Source organism: Polypterus senegalus, chromosome 11 (assembly GCF_016835505.1).
Source record: "Polypterus senegalus isolate Bchr_013 chromosome 11, ASM1683550v1, whole genome shotgun sequence".
Lineage (NCBI taxonomy): Eukaryota > Metazoa > Chordata > Cladistia > Polypteriformes > Polypteridae > Polypterus > Polypterus senegalus.
In genome coordinates, this window is record NC_053164.1 from 47,633,822 (window position 1) to 47,657,936 (window position 24,115).

The 24,115-nt window shown below is 37.1% G+C and overlaps 1 protein-coding gene across 3 annotated transcripts in view; it reads left to right on the forward strand.

Annotated features, from left to right (window-relative positions):
* tcf7l1a (transcription factor 7 like 1a) overlaps window positions 1-24,115 on the forward strand; it is a 100,014-nt gene that overhangs the window by 44,375 nt on the left and 31,524 nt on the right. For 2 of the 3 annotated variants that reach the window (XM_039768541.1, XM_039768543.1), the window contains exon 4: window positions 405-488. The exons of the other annotated variant lie outside the window; for it this stretch is intronic. In XM_039768541.1, coding sequence (XP_039624475.1) covers window positions 405-488 — 84 coding nt within the window. The remainder of the gene's footprint in view (window positions 1-404; window positions 489-24,115) is intronic. 3 annotated transcript variants of the gene reach the window in all.

Here is a 24,115-nt window from a genome sequence, read left to right on the forward strand (position 1 = left end):
GCTAAACCTTTAGAATTCTGCCTTTTTATTTTCTTTATTCTGCTCTTGGTCCTATTTTATATTTCTCAGTTATGTGTTCTCTTTCTGGCCCTACTGCTTAGGTATCCCAGTTCCCATCTGTACTCTGATGCACCCCCTTTTGATTAAATATCTCATTCCCTTGTTTGCTCAGTTGTCTGTTTGTCAATTTCTCCCTCTCTTAGTTTGCCATGGTGCTTATTTTTATTTCCGCAATCTCCATTAACAAAGTTAAATCTACTTTCCATCATTTTGCTATAGTTTTGCAAATCTTATGTGTTTTTATTTTCTTTCAATCAGTTATACATTTGTGTTTTTCATTTAAACATTATTTTAATATTCATTCCATTTTTACTTTTACTCCCTCCCTTTTCCGAACACCACAGTATCTGCAGATGAAGTGGCCGCTGCTAGATGTTCCAGGCTCAGCTGGACTTAAAGACTCCCGGGCCTCTACTCCAGGTCATCTAGTAAGTACTTTGTACCATCCATCCTCTGAAGTGCCACTATGAATGTCAAAATTATTTGTGTTCTAATTTAGTTTACAGTTGTGTGGACAAAAGCACAAAGAAATTTACAAAAGTGAGTTGAAGATATGCTACAATTCAACACTAACATATTAAGGGTATACGTGCATGTGAGAGAGAGGTATTCTGTGAATATCCTTAATATATTCAAACTAGTTAGAATGAATTTAAGTTCAACTTTATTTTAACAGTGAATAATAAGTTGGACATAAAAGATTTTAATGGAGACTTTTCTCTTTTTTTAGTTCAGTTGTCTTGTATTTCTGTTGATTACTGCACCTTTTGTAACCCTCTTACCCTTATTTACTGATGTAGAAGCTTCTTTGTTGTATTATATCATTTGTACAAATATTAATTCATGTTGTTCTTTTATTTTTCCTAGTGATCCCATATACTTTCAGGTGTATGTATGGGAAATTTGTACATTCAGTTTATTTTTTTGAAACTCACCTTTACATTTCAAGCTTAGCGTTCTATACACTAATTAGATATGCTATAATTAGTAAAATAAGGTTGAATTGCCTACAAGAACATCATGCAGTATATACAGTAAAACATAGTTTTCCTTCCATTATTCCTTTTTTAGCATAACATTCACAAATTATAATGATGTCCTGTTTTAGCATGTGTGGAAGTTGGATGTATAATTGTGTATGTAATATATTATTTTATCATTTTAATTTGAATATTTGAAATCGGTTACTTGTCTTTCTTTCAATCCTCTATTGACATGTTTAATCATTTGAAGACTTGAGTTCAGGCAAGTAGAGGGCTTTTTATTTTTCCTACCTATTTTTAAATTCTTGACACATGCTGGGATCTGCCACTTTGAGCCACTAGGAGGCTGTTAAAGTGCAGCAGTTTGACATTTGGAAAGTAGCCCACATTTTTGGGAAATGAATGCCCCTGCAAAAAAAAAAAAAAGAAAAATGGAAACAAATAAGATTCAGTTAAATTTCACTGTGGTGTGGAGCACTTCTTTGTCACTGCATAGATCGACTGGCGGAAGCTGCAATAAACCTGTCAACGTCCCACTGTGCACGGTGTCGTTAAACATAGGCTTAAGTTTAATACAAATTAATAAAACAAAAAAGCCTTTAAGAAATAACTGGGCCTCCTGTACTTTGGCTGCAATTTTCATGCCAATAAAGTGGAATATTAGCACCCAGTTCAGTGCTACACATTATAAATCAATATAGAAGGGTAAGCCTGTTGAAAGAAATATTTTTTGACATCTTTTACCTGAAGAAAGGCTGCGGCCATGTCATTCTTCAGCCTCCTATGCGCTTTCTTTTTAACTGTTAAATGCGTTGGGGTTGTACACTCTTTTCTGTGTGCAATTGTATTAGGCATGGCCTGATATTTGAGTTAAATGAGAACACATACATTATTTGATAAAGCAGAGAGAAGTCTCCAGTTCTGTTCGTTTCGCTGCTAATAGGCCTCTTCTCTCAGTTTATTAATCGATAAGCTACATTTGGCTAATTTAGTATAACTATAGTGGAACATATTAAATGTAAAGGTAAACGTGATTCAGTTGGCGATTACAATGATATATCTTTAAAACAAAAAATATACCTGCAAAACTGGCTTTGGTTGTTGTCTTTTCCCAAGTTTAATTTTACAGTAATGTATGTGCAAACCCTGGGAAAACAAAATTGATTTGGCTGACTGGCACAATACCAAGTTGAGCTTTGTCATTGGAGCACAAATGTACAGTGCTTTTGGTTTCTTTTCCCTCTCAATGGTGTTAAAAATAATCTACTAGTATGGCACAATTTCTTGTATGATGAAAATTGCTATAAGAGAAACCAACACTTTCTTTCTTTCTTTCTTCGATAAGTGATTAGTGGACACAGGGTTTCCTTTTTGTATTGAGTGGTCAAGAAGATTACACGCAACCATTTATAGCTAGCAAATACACATTTCTAGGGTACTACCAGAGGCTTGAATTAGTTGGTAGAACATGTCACTAACAATAATTCTTATATAAACTGTAACACTTCATGTATTTTTGTATATACTGTAGTTACTTACAGTAAATGTAAAAAATGGCTTGTATTGATCAGTGTTTGCATTAGAGAGCTGTTCTGCTTATCACTAAGACCCAAATCTCGATTTTTTTCATATTCAGTATGTCCTCCAGTTAATGGCACCCGAGTTTTAAACACTTTTGAGAACACATGATTTCCTTTGCTCAGTCCAGCTGAAGCTTGCCCCTGAGGAATGTTTAAATCCAGTCTTGCATCAAGCACCCTAAGTGATGAAGCCTGCTGTGCACATAGAAAGTTGATTTCTTTAAAGAACTGCATGTACAGATTTAAAAAATATATATTTGGTGTGTTTTAGCATTATTGGCAAATGGTTCCACTCAAATGTATCTATGTTAAAGTAGATTTTGGTGTCCTCTGAAACAACAAACGTCTGAATTAATTGCTGTAGAAGTATGCTATTCCTCACAAAAGTAAAGGTAAAATTAACCTGTGGAGACCATCATACTGGATTTTCATAGCATGCTTTTATCATCTGCACCCACTTTGTCTAATTCTTAAGACCAAAACCTATTGTATTTTAGCAGCACTGCTTCAAGTCTTTAAGAAGTACGCCCTCATTCAAGGACACACCTGAACGTGAACACCCATGTACCCAGCCAATTTAAAGTTTCCAGTTAACCTAATAAGTCCATTTTTTGGGATATGTGTGTAAATCTAGTGTAACCAGAGAATAACCAACACATTCATGATGAGAACATGCAAATTCCAGACAATAACCAGCATTAGATTAAAACTATGGACTATGTGAGGCAGCAGCATAGCCGCATCACCACCTTTAAAATATTTCACAAGTTTGATTCCTTATAAAATTAATGTGATTTATTGTAAAAGCAAGATATTTTTGAGAGCATGCAATGTTGTCAGTTCTCATAGTTATAGTTAAAAATAACCTTTTTAATCAGTCTCATCAAACATCGTGATACACATTGTACAAACTTCCATTACACAAGATTCAGACGTTTACTAGTGCTGTCTCCAAACTGGTACCAACTTTTAAAAAGCACTCTCCTCTAACATATAAAGCTGCATATGTGTGTGTGTGTATGCTTGTCTGGTACGCAAATCCACACCATTTAACCTAGCTTTACCAAGTTTTGTACAGATTCTTCACTTGTACAGAGAATATTGAAGGTTATGCTTTGTTCCAGAGCTTAGTCTGTGCCACCAACCCCAATTAGTGCTGGGTACCCCTACATATAATGCCAAAAAACAGTGTATAGGAAGTCGGTTGGTGTTCTTTCCTTTTACATACAAGTAGTGCTGAGCCAGCTGAGTGTACTGGCTAGAACAGTGAAGCAGTTTCTTGAAAGGTGTAAATAAAAGCATGGGTAAGCGGAGCTATCAGAACACAAAGTCCATAACTTTAATCTGTTTCAGATTATTTTGAACTGTAAATTACAATTTTGGTTTTTCTTAATTTATAATGATTTTCTACCCATTTGCATTTGCTGCAATTCGAAGCAAAGCATGCTGCATGGCAGCAGCGCTTTCCTGTTTTTTTTAATGTAGAGGAAAAGCTACATAAATAGCATGTTGTCCTTTTTTTAACCTCGGCATTAACTTATTTGTGTGTGTTGCTTTTTTTTCTCCCTTCTTGTTCCCACACAACTAAGAATATTCCTCTGAATGGTGTCATTGTGGCTACTTATTTGTTGCAAACATTTTGATTTTATTTGCTTAATGTATTAGATTAATGACCACATGAGGACTCTTTTTATAATGTTGAGTAGGACCATGCTGAGAGTTAGGAGTACCATAAGAAATTGTATTCATGAAAATGTTTAGCATAACAAAATTAACTTTTTTTTTTTGGATAATTTATGACAATATAATTGACCACAGAGATATGTGGATAAAAAACATGCTTTGAGGCATCTAGATAATATTTGGGATGGCTCTAAGATTTCAGGTTAACAGTACTGTATGTACACCAAAAATAATTCATGAAATAGTTTTCTTTAATCCTGTTGTCAACAAAAATAATGCTGTTTTTGCCTGAAATCAAATTTGCCGTAATAACCATTAGAAGCTTATATACTCCCTAAATTCCATTTATGTTAATCTGCAGTAGGGATCCTTTAATTTTTGCCTTTATTTTTTTTACAGTTTAAAAATTTTACTATTTGTCGAGCACCTCAAGCTACAGTTTATGTAGCAAATTTTCATACAAAAGAAATGATGTTGGAAATATGACTGACAGGATTAAAAAAGCATTGCAGTACATTTACAGATGAGAAAGAAAGTGACAAAAATAGAATCTGGACAGTCAAAACGCTGACAATTCAACCAATAAAATTGTGCAATTGTTACATTTCACTAGGATAGAGTTTGTGACCCTGGAATGGTTGTATAGACAAAGAAATGAATGAAAGAGTGGATGGAGTCCTTTCCTGCCTGTGATTAAACACTTTTACATAATTTTGTTCTAAGCACCTAAAATTTTCTTTGTGTTAAAAGAAGGCTGAATTATACGCAGGTGCCTAGGTTTTTGGTTCTGTGTTGGAAAATCTGAATTCTCTATAAACTAGTTACTTTGTTCAGCTTGTGAAAGTATGTTCGTTAAGAATTTATTCCATGTAGTCACTCAAATATATCTGTCTGTCTCGGCAGATATAAGTCAAAACCCAGTTACATGGTGAAATGTGACCCTCATTCCATACTGTGGCACTTGGAGAGTAAACTCCTTTGTACTGCCAAGTGATAGGTTGGTTTAGGAATTGCAATCTGTCTCTTGTAATATCAAAGTGTCAAGGCAGTTTTGGCAGTCCTTATTTCTAATGTATTTATGAAACTCTAAAGTTCCTGCTCTTAAAGCTGTTCTATGCCATAAAGACTTGTCAGAGTAAAGCAAGGCCATGTGGATTAGTTCTGAGGATAGACTATTGCATACCAGCTGTTTTTGATATCTGGTACTTTATTGGATACCAACACCCATTCCCATGTGCCATTGCTGCTGCAGATATGTTTTTTTTTCTGCAGCTTCTTTTTTACGACTTCACAATTCAAGCTTTCAAATATTCTGCCTAAAACTAGAGAAATAAAACTTTGGCTGGTGAGTGGTCATTAAGAAAACAAAGTATCTGCAGCTTTTCATTTTATGCAAGCACCCAATTGTTGCTTATGAATTTGCTACTTTCTTGGGCTCCGCAACTTCAAATTGTTAATCATGCACAGGGGCTTTCAATATATTAATGAAATGGATTTGTAAATTCATCCAGTAGACCAAATAATTGGATTAGGTTATCCCAAAGTTTAAGCTGAAAGAGGAACTCTAAGCTTTGAGAATTCTTATTGATGTATTGCACACCGCCGAACAAATTTGCAGTCTGTGGTGTTTCAACACAAATTCTTGAATTTTACATATATGACTTATTAGAGCATCTTATTGTATGAATGCCTATTAGAATTACTGTCATACTGACAAGGTAACATATTGCATGCATAACGGTTTTGTGAGTACTCAAGATAATAAGAACCCACTTTCATGCAATATTAATACTGCTTGTATGTTGTTTCTTGAAAGCATTAAAATGATTAGAAATAATTCTTGCAAAGAAAGATTTTGAATCTTTTTGGTTTCCTCCGAAGCATGTTGCTGGGATTAAGTGATGTCTGAAGTTGGGCTAGTCTTTGTCCTCCCTTCCTGTCACTTATTTAGGGATGCCTAAATTTTTTTTTTCCTGACCTAATTTATCCCTTCTGATTTAATTCTTAAAATGGTATATATTTTAGAGGACCAAACATTGCACATATTTTTTTTAAATCTCAGTAGCTAGCGCAGTTGCTCACTTTCCTAGTGAAGTCAATGGCAAAGTCTGAGTTGGCAATCACAGGTGAAATTGAGATTTATTTTGATTGGTTGCACTGAAATTGAAAGCTGCTTTGTTCATCTTAAACATGTGTATAACTGACATAGTTTTCATTTACTGAACAGTTTTATGTATTTAAAATCCGGGACTCCCACTCACTCAGAGTGCTGACATTCCTTGGTTACCTTACACTATTGGTTCTGAACTGCAGAAAGCATTTAAAGGCCACGTAATGCAAACTTTCCGTCTTGTGGATTTGAGGTATCAGTTGTACACTTGCAAGAGAACAACAGTAAAACTAACCGTATTAATGAAAAAAAGAGGCCTAGAAATAAAACTGTTGTGCCAGGAGAATTAAAAACCACTATTACACCAATACAAATGAAAACTGGTTTGAGGCTCAGATGCTGGTTTCCTTAGAAGCTGATTAATTGCCTGCTGTTCATTTCATGCAATTATGATACTTCATTTTAAATTTTATATAAAAACTAGCAAAATACCCGCGCTTCTCAACGGAGTAGTGTGTTAAAGTAATGAAAAGGAAACATTTTAAAAATAACGTAACATGATTGTCAATGAAATTGTTTTGTCACTGTTATGAGTGTTGCTGTCATCAAGGATTTGATTATCATTATTTATTTCAATCGGGTTCATATTTGGAGGACGTGTTGTGTTCAAGTTACATTCCGTGTTTGTCAACCGTTGTAAAGATAACAGGTTTCATTCATCGATTCCTTTCTTACTGCATCAATAAACAGCTCGTCGTCTTCTTTATTTGAGACATCACACACTGCATTCACGGGTTTTTTTTACACTGTCTTCCTTTAGCTGGACATTGACTTTTTCCACCGTGTACTTTGTTTCCGCAGTAGCTGCACTTATGAATATGCTTGTATGCGTCACTCGCTTCATATTCTTTTGCTGCCTTCTCAATTGTGTAATGCATTTTTTGTTCAGCTTTCTTTGGAGCTCTTCCTTGTTCTCTGCGTACTGCGTTCACAGTCCGTTCACGTGAGCCGCTCGGAGTGCATGCATCGAAGTTTCTCAGCTGTGCTTGTGCTATCTCGTGGGATGTCCACGGCTTTATTTAATGTTAGCTAACACCCAGCACTTAAAAGTTTCTCTCGCACTTTCGCTGAGTTTGTGCCAAACACCACCCTGACCATCTCATCTTCGTCTGAGTATTTAGCGGCAGAGTGTTTCTATTGGATTGCTGCAGACGGACGGCCTTATATGGGCAGGCACTCAATTACGTGGGAGGTGTGACGATGAGGGACAGAACTCTGCTTCACACGGCGACCGAGCTGCAGGCTATGGCCGGTATATATGTAGATAAGTAGGTTCCAGTTATGACCGTTACGCGTAGAATTTCGAAATGAAACCTGCTTAACTTTTGTAAGTAAGCTGTTAGGAATGAGCTTGCCAAATTTCAGCCTTCTACCTACACGGGAAGTTGGAGAATTAGTGGTCAGTGAGTGAGTCAGTCAGTCGCCTTTCATTAGTATAGATATTGCATGTAGAGGATTGTACATGTCTTTAGTGGATCTCTCTTGCATATTGTGGTCAGTAATGGTGAACGATTAATTGCATTTTTTGACCAGGTTACCTTTTTCTCTAGATCACACTTTTCTTAACTAAATTTCAGTCTTGGTTCTGAATCTATTCCAACAAAATTGACAAAGCATAAAGTTGAGTGTTTAGCCCTCTATTCATAACCTATCTTATGTGTTTGGTATGTTATTAGTGAATTTAGTCATGATCAATTTTATGCAGATTTTCTGTACATGGATTTGGGTACACTTTTAGTGCATATTGTCTACTTGACTCATGTATGATAAACCTTTGTGTTATGATATGATGGTTTGGGCCCAGAGAGAAGGCTTATAAAATATGAAGAAAAATCCACAGATAAATGTGGAACAATATCTGCTTGCCAAATAGAAAATGTCTTTTTCTCTTGAGGCTCTAAATATAAAAAATTGTCTAGGCAGTGTTGTGTAGTGGTTAAGGCTTTGAACTGCAAATCCTAAGGTTGTGGGATGAAATCCTGCTACTGTCACTGTGTTCAAATGTTTCCATTTTTGCTTTCTAACTATGCCAAAAAAGCACACACTACTCTGCCTAAAATGTCGATACCCATCAGGAAAGGTGCATGGACTGGCCTTCCAATACACACGAGTCAGTAGATGAACTAGACCAGACAATGATTTCTAGCAATTTAGTGTTGTGTTGTTTAGCTGCACCTCTTATTATTGTTTCACTTAGACTGCACAGAGGCTAGATTGAATCATTTTCTACCTTCCCTTACTTTGAGAATGTGGATGAGTTGTATGTTGTCAAATGCCTCATTCAGTCCCACTGTTGTACTTTCATTTTATTTGCTTGATTACAATCTCCAATCAATTTGGTTTCTGCTATCCTTCATTAGCCACTTAAGTTTGGATCCACATAGTAGCCATTGTATGGACTTTTTTAGGTGTTGACCCTTTCTTGATACTTCAATGACTTTGCTCTGTGTGAGAAAGTCCAACCATTGTGACTGTTCCTGATGTTCTCAAGCCAATATTTCTGGTTCACACTGCCAAGCTGCATTCAAAGCCACTTGTGTCTTGCCTCATCTGTGATCAATTGATACCTGTCTAACTGATTTAAATAGATTTATGTGTGCAGACAGTGGTATCACAGAGTCAGTTACTTGGGAAAACAAGTTAGTCCTTTAATCTCAACAAATTCCACGCACATTGATGCTGTTTGTTGTCTTGCTTTTTGCAAAAGTCTGTCAAGTGACATGAGGATATAACTTTCTTGGGATGAAAGTCCTAAGATCACCCATTAGTATGATCAGGATAATGTTTCTGACCACCAAGGCAGGGGCTGGTATTAGGAATATCAACGTTCATTCTTTGATTACCAAAAAAAAAAGCCTTTAGTTTCAGGAATACTCATACAGAGCAATTTAGTTTTTTTTTTTTGTCTATAACAGTGATTTGTATTTTTTTTTTTTTTCTGCAGGGCTGTTTTAGAGAGAGGCATTAGAGGCATTGTAGTAAAACACCTCAAACAAAAACCTGATTTTTCAAACACCACTTTCTGCAAGTAAACATTTTAGTGAACTTAATAGTTATGAAATAATATCATTATTGTACATGTAAAATTAAGAAAATGTAAAAAATTGTTAAATTAAGACTTGTCTAAAAGTTGTCAAAGGTGACCAAAGAAGAACAGTTGGGCCCAGAACTTAAGCTTGTGGATGTTTATTAAAGTAAAATGTATTTAGAATGTCAGTGGTTTGGATGAAAGGGTATTTGAACAGGTTGCCATTTATTCTCCACTTAATTTTTTTTTTTCCCTATATAGAAAAAATGTTCTGAGACCCCTTGTGGTCAGGGTTTTAGATTGGAACAACTTTGCTCACAGAGCTCTCATGCCACAGGCGTCACTTGCCCTAACCAAGAGCGACTGTGGGTTTGGCAGGCAAGGGTTTAATGTACATAGAAAGTTAAGAGTAAACAAATCCATTGTGCAAGTTTGGCTTGGGATTAAAAAAGAACTACTACAAGCATCTCTTTTTAGATGTAGAATGTGCATTACCATGTGTTTGTTTTATTACTAAGATATTTATTATGGATCAAGTTGATAGAATTTTTAGCTTTAATTTGGAACAAGGCCGCAAGTGTTGGGTATCAGTTTATTAGATACAAGTGTGGCAACCCTACAAAACGGAGCACATTGATTTTATGCCCGTCTTGCACGCTCCATACCAATTTGGAAGAGACATTTGATAATGCTACTGAAAGAGAGTCATACAACAACATGCCGGCTGGATTTGTCAATAATTCAGGAAGAGTGGTATATTTGGCATTCCGGTAGAGACACCCCCCATCTTGGAGCCTGCTGACTGGACCAGCTCCTGGGGTTTTGGTGAATCTCGCTTGACTGCTGTCAACCTCTTTCTGATGCCTTTGGATGGAGTACTGTGCTATTAATAATAGATTAAAGGAAAGCTTGGGCAGAAGCAGGTGATGATGTGTTGCGTGTGTATCGGGAGAAGAAAAATCTGTTCACTCTGGTTATGAAAATAAAAAGCAAAGGCAGGAAGCTTTTTTAATTTTGTTATTGGCCTTGCTACTGTTGAGAAACATTTGTCTTATATGAAATTTTATTTGGCTAGAGAGATTGAGTGAGATTTCTAACAGGTTAGGGGTCAATTGCTTATGAGATCTCCACTTTAATTCCACTAGTTTCTTCTAGACAGATGCATTTTGGGAATAAGCAAGAGCTGTTTTATGTCCATAGCAGTGTGACTGGAAAATGCTGTTTTTTCAGCTTAATTCTGACACTTTGGATGTTTGCTCCCATTCATCTTTTAATCTTCTTATATTGGGGCATGGCCTCACAGTATTGCCGTTCATTTATGCCTGCATTTTGCCATATTAAATTGATGTTTATAGGTCAATAATGCCTTTGCCTGTAGGTAATCCATTTAGAAAATCCAGATACAGCCAATGTATGTTTCTTTTTTTAATTTAACGCATGTGCCTTCATTAAGAAGTAAGGATTTCTTTAAAGAATCACAAGCCTTGAACTACAATAAATATAAAAGGGAATGTTTAAGTGTCTATAGCTAATTTATTCCCTTTAGCCAGACTGTGTTTGGGTACTGCTTTATGTATACTCTACATTTGATTAGAGTGCCTTTTGTTTCCTGTCCTCCACACTGCACATCTTTTTAAATAATTTCCTGCTCTATTAGAAATAACACATTTTAGGAGTCCACAACAAGTTACCTTACACAGCCATTCTTGGTGAAGTTGTGTATGACAGGTATTGGTTTGTAATGACTATCCATTTATACATTCCCAGTAAATATTTAATTTTAAATGTAAGCAATGCCTTTAAGGTGTCCTCTTCCTTTGGTTTTACGGACTGCATACTTGCTGGATTAGTGCAGCATGTCGGATCAACTTGGTCCTTGGACCACCCGAAGAAAGGGTGTAGCTTAAAAATGTACATGCAAATATCCACAGTGACTAGTAAGTAAATTTAAAGTGCCTGTGTTAACTTGCTCACATATTTGGAGAAACGTGGGTGATATGGCTACTAGCTCACATTGTTAAACTTTTTGTTTAATAGTGCTGGAGTTGGTATGTCTTATTTTACTGTGCTAAAGTGAATGATTTGTTTCGCTTTATTCTTTTTATATTTGCATTACAATGTGTATATTACCATGAAGTAAGGCTTGAACTGCTTCATCTTATCTGATTTATTTCAAATACTCCCTACACTACCCATCAAAGCTAAGAATTTTATATTATCATTTTTCCCACAAGTTTAGCACAATGTATTTGTGCCTTGTGTTATTTGAAGAGGTTGAATTTTATACTACATTTTGGCAATTTTGCTAAATCTAATTTATGTATTTGTATCGGTAGACTAAAGTAAAATGTCTGAAATGGGCTGATCTCCATTAAATTCAAATAGGATGTTAATGAACATGACAGAGTTACAGTGTCACCCCATATTCCAGCTTCAAGATCCTGATTTTTATTCTAATCATGTGTAAAGGTTTTATGTTTTTACTAATACATTTATATAAAAGTTGTCAGATTTCCTGCTGTCATCCAAACATCAAATGTTATGTTTTTGAGAAATGGTTTATTGTCTGCATGTAGATATATATATTCATCTTATGGAGTGAAATATATACTTAGTCTTCCAGGTGGATGTTGAAATGCTGAAGCCCTAGTTATTCATTTCAGTCACACAGCAGCTGCTGGTTTTCTTGTAGACCAGTCTCTTAACTACCTCTTTGTTGTTTTTGAACTACTTTGATAGCTTGACTTGTGTTTTCTTGTTTCAGAAACTAATCTGAGAATTTAGAATATATTACATGGATGAAAAGTAGACAAGTAATCTTTGTGTTTGTGTGCAGCTCATTATTATATATATTTGATTTTGACTGTTCATCCATCTATCCATTAGCTTTGATACCTGTTTAAACCACTTGCAGGCATAAAATTGTTTGGTGCTTCCCTGCTGCATCATCATGCATACTCTTGCACATTCTAAGTCACTAGTTAAACGTGATGCATTTGGAACGTGCGAGGAATGACCTGTGGAGAAAGTTGTAATCTCCATAATCTTTTTGAGCTGTGAGGTATTGGCACTATATGCCATACACTGCTTTGTTTATTACTTGTTGCTGTTCATTTTGATGCAAGATTTGTGAAAAGAATTTATCAGTCACATCAGGGAGGCAAAGTTATGGTTATGAGAATGAAAATTCCCTAACAGAAACTTGTTTTAGTAAGTATTGTGCAAAAAATGCCTCACCTGTTAGTGTATTCAGAATTACAAATGCAAACTAGACGCTTAATTAAAAGTCCTGTAAGAATGGATTGATTGGTCTCAATAAAACCTGCACAGACTGAAGACCACTATAAACTGACGCGAGTAAGCAGGCAGTGAAGGGTGTGCCATGTACTGTAATGTATGCTTATGCTCTGGTAGCAGATTAGCATGAAGGAGATGATTTCCCTTACACATTCTATTAGGGGCAGACTTGGATTTAAACAGCTTTCACCCATTATGCGGGGGACACTATTTACTTTCATAACCAGTTTTTCTAGTGAACAATATACCAAGGTAATTTTATTGTACGCGTGTCACCTTCTGGGCTGGGTACTTTGAGCATTTGTTTAAAACTGATCTTCTGGGTTGGACGTTGGATCCATGGTCCTTGAGGCTGATCCTCCAATTAGCTGTGAGTTATTCAATCTTGCTGAGATTGCACAGGTAGTGAATCAGCTGAAAGTCGGGAAGGCTGCTGGGATCTGTGATATCTGGGATTAACTTCTCCATTCTACGGATAATGCTGTCATCCTGGCATTGCAAGCAATCTTTGCTTCCATTCGAGTGACTGGGGTCATCTCTACTGACTGGGAAATGGGACTTGTCATCCTATCTGGAAAGGGAAGGTTCATCTCCTGGATTGTGGCATGTACCAGGGGATAACCCTACTATCAGTGCCTGGTAAGGTCCTTGCTCGGGTCATCCATAATAGGATCAATGATCACCTGCTCAACTCCAAGCGACCAGAGCAGTCTGGTTTTTATGCCTAAAAAGTCTACCATCGACCGCATCCTTGCACTGAGTGTTCTCGTTGAGTGTAAATGCAAATATTGGCAGATTTTCTTTTTAGCTTTTGTCAGTTTTTGTAAAGCATTTGTATCCGTTGATCAAGCTTACCTGTGGAATTTCCTAAGAATGTGTGGGATCCCCCTTGAAGTTGCTGGATATCATGGCCAGCCAGTACACTGGTCCTGAGAATGCTCTGCAGAGTGGAGGTAGAACCTCTGCATTTTTCCCCAGTTGATTCTGGTGTTCATCAGGGGTGTGTTCTTGCTCCTACTCTGTTTAGTGCTTGCATGGACCAAGTGTTGGGCAGGGCTGTGGGGGTCTAATGGCTGTCGGGTATCTGTTGGTGAAGAAAGATTCACTGATCTTGATTTTGCCAACGATACTGTGATCTTTGTACAGTCAATGGAGGTTCTGATCGGGATGCTCGAAAGACTGAGTGAGGAGTCTGAGTGTCTGGACCCGTGAGTGCCCTGGATAAAAACCAAGATCCAGGCCTTTAATGACCTCTTGGGCATAGTCATCGACAGTGCTTCTCTTTGCAGAGAGAATGTTGACCTCGTCAAGAGTACAATTCATGGCTCAAGTGACTTTTCCTATGAAGTCATGTGGATTAGCAGAGAATGAGGGGGGAGTCATGAGGTCACTGGAAAGGGCTGTGTAGCTCTCCAGATATCTCTTCAAAAGTCCTGGTGCTCACTGTTTTGTTTATATGGTTGAGAGATATGGATGATATCCAGTAACCTGAGACAAACGCCGGACTGCTTCAGTACAGTGTCTCCTTGGAGAATCCATGGGTACTGTTGGTTTAACTTTGTGTCAAACAAGCAGTTGCTTATGGAGACCCGAGTGAGACACATTAACTGTTTAGTGTGGGAGCGTCCGCTATGGCGATGTGCTGCAATTCCCCTAGGGTGATCCACCTCGCAAGATCCTCATTGGTGAGGACTCAAGCAGCTGGACCAGACCAAGGGGGTACCTGTGTAATTCTTGGCTGCAGCAGACAGACGGTTATTTCCAGATGGTGGAATTGGACTACATGTCTGCCTGGGGTATTGCCAACCAGGATCCCGGGCTGTTTTATCATGTGGTGGGTGCAGCTATGCTCTGTACTAGTGCATACTTCCCAGGCTGACCTGACCTCATATTTAGATTAATAATTAGATTAATTGATTTACTTCGTGTCATACAGTAAGTCAGTAGTAGTAGTAACTAAATGTGACATCCTTGTGTTATATAGTTCAGAACCTGGCCATTCTGGCTCCACAGACTGCATTTAAATTACACATATCTACTGTTATTTTGTGGAATTCATGTTCTTTAGTTTCGTTGCAAGTAAAGTCTTAATAAATGAAGTTAACGACAGAAAGCAATAGAAAAGATTTGCTTTCTGCTGACACTGTTGTTCCTACAACAGTTTAAAGTTGGAAAGCCTGGAAGTATTTTATTTTACTTAAAATTAAGGTGTCCTGATGCTTTTGTTCAGACATAAGTGCTTAATGTTTTATTTTCTACTTGTTTTCAATATGGTTTTAGTTTCCAAGCTTTGTTCTGTCACCTTTTCCCGTTTCTCTAACCACTACAAACAATACCATTGAGGCTTCTCAGCTTCTTGTTTAAAATGACTTGTTGTTTAATAACTAGTGTGCACATTATGTAGACAGATATAGCACCTTGTCTTTGGTTTTCCTAGAATACACATCGCAGTTTCTTTTCATACAGAAAACGCTAAACTTCAGGGTTCTGTAGCCATCTTAAGCCAAAGAAGTCAACAGATAGCAAGTGTCAGAAAATCTGACCTGAAAAGGTTTTGTTCTTTTGCTCAGAATGAGATTAACTAGTGGTATTTGTTTTTCAGCAGGGTTGTGAAAATATGCAGCTGCTTAATTTAATTGACTGAGGGGGCTGGGGGAGTCCTGTGATTTTAAAGTGAAGTGTGCTAAAATAAATAGACATGAGAGTAGCCTTGACTAACACCAGCATTTACTAAATGGAACAGTGCTGTTGATCAGGGTGGGTGTTATAATATTTAGAATATTATTCCAAAGTGTGTTGGAATGGTCTACTGAAATGTATGTGTGTGTGGATTTTTTTTTTTTTTTAACTTGGAGATTCCCTGATGCTTTACCGCTTTGACTTTATTTTATTCTGGTGTGTTTAATGTTGAAATTGAAATGCTTACAGGAGAGTCTTTTCTCACTTAGAATAAGTGGAAAAAATGCAAATTACCCATTTTTAATCTTGAAAATTTCCTGAAACTTAGACATTGCATAGGAAAGCCATACTTAAGTATGTATTTAAGTGAGTGATGTGGGAGAGTCCTTTTATGCTTTCTGGACTGCTCAAGTTCTAAGTAATGTTTATTTGCTTTGTGTCTCCATAGAATTAGTTTTGTTTTTAGTTTGCGGGCAGAGCTCTGGTTTCTATATTTCGTTAATGGAACACCATGTTCACTAGAAAAAATGATATAATGACATCTAACTAATGACTTGTCTGTGATATGTGAGCGAGCATCTTTCTTGTCTTTTTGGGAACATGAGGAAATATGGCCAAATGAATTGTGCCCAAAAATTATTTCCAGTATATTGTGAAACACTGGAAGTAGGGGTGGGCGGTATAACTAAAATTCTATATCACGGTATTTTTCTAAATTATCCCGGTTTCACGGTATTCAATGGTATTTTTTCCCCATGCATGAGTGGATGTTAACCACATTTTCCACTGCAATTACTGGCTAAGAATAACCTATTCCACTGTCAAGAGTATTGTACATTGTACAAAAAAAAAAACATTTTAATGTGCACACAAGTATTAATACAGTTTTGCATTGCCCCATAAAGTGATAGTTTTCAAGGGGGTGACACTAATGGAGAAGGTATCACATTGCATAACGGATGCAGTCAAAATATAGAACCTTTTTATTGAACAAATTTTGCAAAAACAAACTAATTTTGACAACATATTTTCAACCATACAAAGAGGCATTTAGATTTAGTAAAATATCCAGAAGTGCTTGTCAAAAATTGTATTGCACCGAATATGTCTTAGAAAAGGAATAAATAGTAAACATTTTTTGTAAACCAGCTACACTTTCTGTTAATGTTAACAATCTCTGTTCACTGACACGTTAAAGTGACTTTTTAAACAACTTTCATCATTAAACTGCATAATATTTAAACTAATAAATAACAATAAAATAAATAATAGTATTATTACTGATAGTTGCACTATTACTTCAAGACTTCAAGCCCAGGGGCATTACACAGTATTCACCAAATAAAATAAAACAACTGCAACTTGGTGATGACATCTTTACCAACTGAACCATCATTTAGGCAAACTGCATTAGTATGGACCTTGCTTCAAGCTAAGCTATACTGGGAAGAAAAACACAAACTATATGTCGAGAACAAAGTCAACATTTCCACTTTATTCTCATAGCTTACTTCATAATTAAAGCAGAATGTTGTAAACTAAACTTCTTCCTAAAATCAATGTTTAATCAATTACTTAATTTACCCCGTCATAAATTAATGCAGCACATTAAATGCTTTGTGTTACGTTCCCCGACCCAGTGGTTAATCACTACCCTTCTTAAACTGACTTCCTCCGCACTAAGAGAAGACAGCAATCACCATACAGAATCCATTCACTTCATGATATTCCTGCTTTCTGAAAATTTAGAATGCTAAGATAAATACTTGATATCATTTTCATGATGAAATGCATTAAAGCAGGTATTACACATGCACGGTTGTGAGGCGGTAGTGCTGCTTCCTCGCAGTAAGGGGTCCCTTTTGCACATACTTGTGCTCCAACCTCAGCACAACTTTTTTTTATAAATATGCTGCTTCTGTTTTGCTGGGCATAATATGTTTGCCTGTAGCAATTGACTGCTAATGTCACAATGTTATGGGGGAGATTATTTTTAAATAATGTAAAATATTGCAGTGATTCTAATGGAACTATATGGAACAGATTGTGATGTTGGTTGATTGCAAAGGAGTTGTTGGGCTTGTAACAAATATACTAACATCACATTATTTAGAGTAGTGGTTCCCAACCTTTTCTATGCCCTGCATCCCAAGAAAATGTTTGAATAGTGTTTGCAATCCCTACAAAAGTAACATCACATTTGAAGATCAAAGAAATAAGCTTTTAACTCTGCATATAATTTGAAAGATAAATTGAGAAATTTACCTTTATAAATCATTAATTTTGTTAATATGTCCCCTGTGAAGCTTAGACACTCAGTTGATGATCAAAGGGGTTTGGGGTATCCTGCGAAGCATCAAGCACTGCAAGAAAATGACACAAGATCAATGGTAGAATTTGGGGTATTGGCCCATGAAGCAGTGGGTGCTGGTGCGCCATTAAAGCAATGTAACACAGCTGATGAGCTTAGTGCCTCAATGATACCTAAAGTGCAGTTCAGTTTTAAAAAATGCTGCTCTCCTGCCCGGACTGCCAGGTACGAGAGGTGGATTGAGTGTAATTGTCTAATTCAGTCCCCCACTTCTCCTGTTCATCAAAAATGTTAATCAAACCTTGAAATCAGTGACATTTTACAATCTGGACTTGCACAGAAATCAGTACAAGACCGCTCTACGGATTATTGCAAGGTTCCAATTCCATTCTCTTGAAAAAAAGTAGTTTGTCTTTACAAACATTCCACCCATAGCAAGGGTGTATGCACATTTTCTGTGGCTCATTTATAGGTGACAATTGTGTTGCGCTTACTTGATTCTTTTCATGTCCATTTATTAGTTAGTGCTCCTGTTCAATGATCTACCAATGATGGCACACTACAAGGCATTGATTGCACCACAATAAATTCAGACAACATACCTCACTTAATTTTGATGAATTGCAACACAGCCTACCTCTTTGTCACAGCCCTTGGGAAGCCTTGCCTTAGGCCAGGGTTATACTTCACGCGACGCCTGCTGCAGCAGACACTTCTGCTACACAAATATTGTACTGTTTATACTTGCACACCTACTTTACATAAATCTGGAAGAATCCACCAGGTGGCAGTGCGAGATATTATCACGTTGAGAACAGGTTCGGCTTTGGTGTGTTGTGAATTGCCTGGAACACCCATTAAATTCCGATGACACTTTACCGCAATATTTCTGACAAGGATGCTTAATGATTAAATCCATCAGTCCAGGGATTTGTCCATTCCAGCTAGCATTGGGCACGAGGCAGAAACAATCCCTGGACGAGGCATCAGCTTGTCGCAAGGTGAATACAAGCACTCACATACATTAGCGTCATTTTAGTGTAACCAAATCTGCATATCTTTGGAAGGAAACCGGAGCAGACTGAGGAAACCCAGCAGGAAAACATGTAAACTCCAGGCATGGAATATTGGTGACGTGACTCCCTGCAAGACAGCAGCGCTAATGCTCCACAACGTTGTCACACTAAAAAAGCCCTAGGAAAAAAAGATGGCACAGAAGATGGTATGTGAGGCTTTTAAAATGTATTGTGTCATTACGATCGGGAATATGCAACGCTTGAATATAAAAGCACCACGAATACATCTGTATCTCAGCATTTTGCTTCACCACATCGAACCATTCATCAAACATCGAAGCGCACACACCGATCTCGAAGGATCCAAAAAGCAGCTTTCTGTCACATGTACTGTAGATAGTAAACAGAGACTCTGATGTCACATTCCAACTTTTAGCACACTGCACTCCCCACCCCCCGACTTTTAGCTGGTACTGCAACTCGCGCATGCGTCGCGTTAATTTCTGAGGACCTGCTCAGAAGATGCATCAAATGAACGCTGGGAACGCGTGGCAGCCATGATGCGTGCTTGTACGCATTCTGAGTGTGAAGTATAAATGAGCCCTTAGAGTGCATTCTGTTTTAAAAGTAAACAGTTTTATCTTCTATATTGTATCTATCTTCTTTTTAAGTTCTGTGTCCATAAACAGTTTCTTTTTACAGCTTTTGTAGAAGACAATTCAGTTCAATTACAGGTTGTGTACATTCAAATCACGTACCCATTTCTGAGGTATGTAGTGGTCAGTAGTGCTACTTAGCAAATCTCTCATCTTTTATAAATATCATGATCCAAGCATGCACTAGGTAAATATTTTGCGATTGACAGACTCAATATAATGAATTAGTTTGATTTAGTAAAATCCACAAGATCTTTAAATTAGGACCACATAAGATGAATAATATGAAACCAAATTTTAATTTATTCTATTTATGAATTTCATTTTGATATTTGCTGTACGGTGGGACATGCTCATCATTTAAAATAGATTTATGAGCAAAACACAACACAAGTGTTTTGTTTTATTTTATTTTTATTTTTTGTTGTAATTTACTCAACTGTATGCCCGTTAAAAGCTATAATCTATACTAATAAAAGGCAAAGCCCTCACTCACTCACTCACTCACTCACTCATCACTAATTCTCCAAGTTCCCGTGTAGGTAGAAGGCTGAAATTTGGCAGGCTCATTCCTTACAGCTTACTTACAAAAGTTGGGCAGGTTTCATTTGAAATTCTCGCCTAATGGTCATAACTGGAAGGTATTTTTCTCCATTAACTGTAATAGAGTTGAGCTGGAAAGACGTGGGGGGTGGAGTTTCGTGTGACATCATCACGCCTCCCACGTAATCACGTGAACTGACTGTCAACGCAGTGCGTAGAAAACCAGGAAGACCTCCAAAAAGCGCTTAAGAAAACATGCATTATATAATTGAGAAGGCAGCGAAACCATAAGAAGCGAGTGAGTGACATATACAGTAATCCCTCGCTATATCGCGCTTCGACTTTCGCGGTTTCACTCTATCGCGGATTTTAAATGTAAGCACATCTAAATATATATCACAGATTTTTCGCTGGTTCGCGGATTTCTGCAGACAGTGGGTCTTTTAATTTATGCTACACGCTTCCTCAGTTTGTTTGCCCAGTTGATTTCATACAAGGGACGCTATTGGCGGATGGCTTAGAAGCTACCCAATCAGAGCATGTATTACATATTAACTAAAACTCCTCAATGCTATAAGATATGCATCCCGCGCGGAGCTTGATTGTTTGCTTGTCTCTGCCTCTATCTCACCCTCTCTGACATTCTCTGCGCCTGACGGAGGGGCTGTTTGCTTAAAAGATACTGACGCTCCTCTAAAAAAATGCTGCTTTATTGCGGTGCTCGGCATATTTAAAAGCACAAAAGATTTTTTGATTGTTGCTTTAATCTCGTTCTCTCTCTCTGACATTCTCTGCGCCTGACGGAGGAGATGTGAGCAGAGGGGCTGTTTGCTTAGAAGATACTAACGCACCTCTAAAAAATGCCGCGGCAAACTTAAAAGCACAAGTATTGATTTTTTGATTGTTTGCTTTTCTTTGCGAGCGCGAGCTCTCTCTCTCCCTCTGAAATTCTCTGCTCCTGAAGAGAAGAAGATTTATTTGCATTCTTTTAATTGTGAGAAAGAACTGTCATCTCTGTCTTGTCATTGAGGACAGTTTAAACTTTTGACTAAAGGGTGTTATTTCATGTCTAGAGGGCTCTAATAATGTTAACAGTGTGGGAGTTTCTAAGGGCTTAAAATATATAAAAATAACCACACAAACATATGGTTTCTACTTCGCGGATTTTCGTCTATCGCGGGGGGTTCTGGAACGCAACCCCCGCGATCAAGGAGGGATTACTGTACTACCATATTCATGAGTGCTGCTACCTCGGAAAGAAAGCAAGGTGTAAACCTAAACTTTAAATTAAGTTCATAGACAGGCTACCGCTGGCGTTTCACATGCCCACAGGTAATGCGGGATACAAGTTTAATGAGAGGCGAGGATATAAACGAGAGTTTTGATCACTTTGTAACTAAGTTAAAATTGTAGGTGAAGGGTTGTGCTTATGCAAATTCCGAGAGACTGTGTTTGTGGGGGATTGACAGTTAAAGGCGGTGGGGAGTCACGTCATCATCTCCCCTCCCATTCATCTTATTTCGCTCTGAGCTGAGCTCCGCGGCTAACGCCGTCTTCCGAAGCAACTTCGTCAGACTGCCACCAAATACTCACAGAAAAATCCACAAGTTAATACACACGCTGTCTCTAGAGTTTCTACACACTGAATCCTCCAGGCACTACTTACAAAAGGTCACATTGACAATCGTGTTACGTTATTTTTAAAATCTTTCCTTTTCTTAGCACAAGCACAGCTGAGAAGCTTGATGCATGTGCTCCATAACGTTAAAAATAATGCATTTAATCACACTTTGCATTACAGGCAAGGGGAGCTTTTGTCAATGCATGATTTCCTGGTACACGGATTACATTGATCAGCGCATCCCGATCCATTTTACCCTCGCACCACCTTAGTTTGAGAAGAAGTATGAAAAATATGAGTTTAACACAGAAAACAGATCACCAATTCAAGCTTTATGAATAATCGATTCGCCATCAATAATTGTTTTGGTAAAGCCATCCTCCTTCCATTTTATAATTTTTCGCCACTAGCCATGATTAAATGAACGGTAAAAAGTAAGAGCAAAGCGAGGGTGACTTATTTAGGCAGGCATATATATGACAGCAACACTCATGACAATGTCAATCATGTTACGTTATTATTAAAATGTTTCCTTTTCTTTCTCTTTCCTTCTTTAACACACTACTTCTCCGCTGCCAAGCGCGGTGTGTATATATATATATATATATATATATATATAATATATATATAATATATATAATAATATAATATATGAGAGAGAGATAGATATATCTATAGATAGATAGATATGAGAACAACACTCATATCAATGACAAAAGAATTACATTAACAACCATGTTACGTTATTTTTAAAATTTTTCCTTTTCTTTTTCGTACCTTCTTTAACACACTACTTCTCCGCTGCGAAGCGCGGGTATTCTGCTAGTGATACATACAGTATACTGAAAACATTGTACCATCATAGGTGTGTTGTAATAAGTTTTGACTTGACATAATTGAAAAATTTTATTTAAGTTGTATAGTAAGAGACATTGTGTCTTAATGAGGCAAGTTTAGGAAATTGCATGCAAAGTACATTAGACTATCCTACAAATTAGTGATGTCGGTGACAGGTTGTACTAATCTCATATTTGTTTGACTGTTTCATAGTGATGTTCTGGCATTGGTTAGCCCATGAGGAGCTTGATATGGACTTTCTGTATAAACCCAGTATGTACCATCTGTGAATTGAGTGGCAAATGATTATTGCATAACACATGCAAGTTTTGACATGGAGTACAAAATAACAGTTTTTCCTGGCATAGCACAAAAGGCCCTATTAACCAAAATACGACTCTTGGAAATTAGTTGCAAAGATGATTGTAACAAATGTAAAAAAATGTGTCAAGTTTTCTTTATCTTTAGGAGACCATGATTAACGGAAGTATTTCATGTGTTTTAGAATGGTAGGCAAAAGGATTCATGAAATATAGAATAATTAATTTGTGTGCTGCTTCCATTTTGGTTTATTCTTGTATAGTACACTTCACTGAGGAGAGAATCTGCTCATACAGTTGAACCGATGTTTACACTATTCACCACACACAGTGAACCATAATCCAGCACAGGATGTTGGTGACTAAAGCCAATCCATTACAGGGCACAGTCGCACATTCCCCACAATTTAGACTAACCTGTTGTGTGCCTTCAGGATATAGGATTAATACTAGACAACTAAGTGATAAATCCCCTGAGACTGAAAGGAATGTGCAGTCTTTGTACAGATAGTGGCTGGCTTCGATATTTGGGCTTTGGACTCTGGAGCTTTGATGCTTCAGACCTACACCATTAATTACATTAGAAATCTCTTTGTTTTAATATAGTCAAATTCATGTTATTGGAGATTTGACAGGCAAGAAAAGAGAGGGAGAGAAACGCGGACAACAAACACTTAGCAACTGTACTTAACTGCAGTCTTTTCACATTGCAAAGGATTTTATCTGTAGTTTAACATGACGGTGTTGTGGCATTTAAGTAACCTTAGAACTTGCAACTTGGATGTTAATTTCCCAAAAAAATTAGTTTGAAGAAGGTAAGTAAGATGGGTCGTTGATTGGGAAAACATGTTACTGTATGTCATTTACAAGCATTCTTTTAAGGACCTATTCCTTGTATGCTCTACACATCAATTAAGCAAATGATTTATACATGTGGCCTCAACAGAACAGAAAGAAAGAAAGATTTTGGCACTATTACTTGTGACACAAGACCAACTGGCACATTTCATTCATCGTATGTGTATTCATAATAGGCAGTCTTAAATAGCATCACTGTAGGGGACATGGAAGATAACCTGAATAAAGTAGAAGAAAGTTTTATATAATAGAATACTAAAGTACAAATTTCAAAGAATGTCAGATCCTCATTTTATGCAGAATAGGTTGGTGTCTTTAGGTAAACCCTAAAATCCAGCATCATGAATGTTGAACAGCTTATTCATTTGTAAACTGAAGGAGACTAGTAAATTCAGATACTAGTAAGTAACAATGTAAGTCAAGGTTTTGTATAGATAGATAATGGGACAAAGGGTGTTTTGTTTTATGACAAC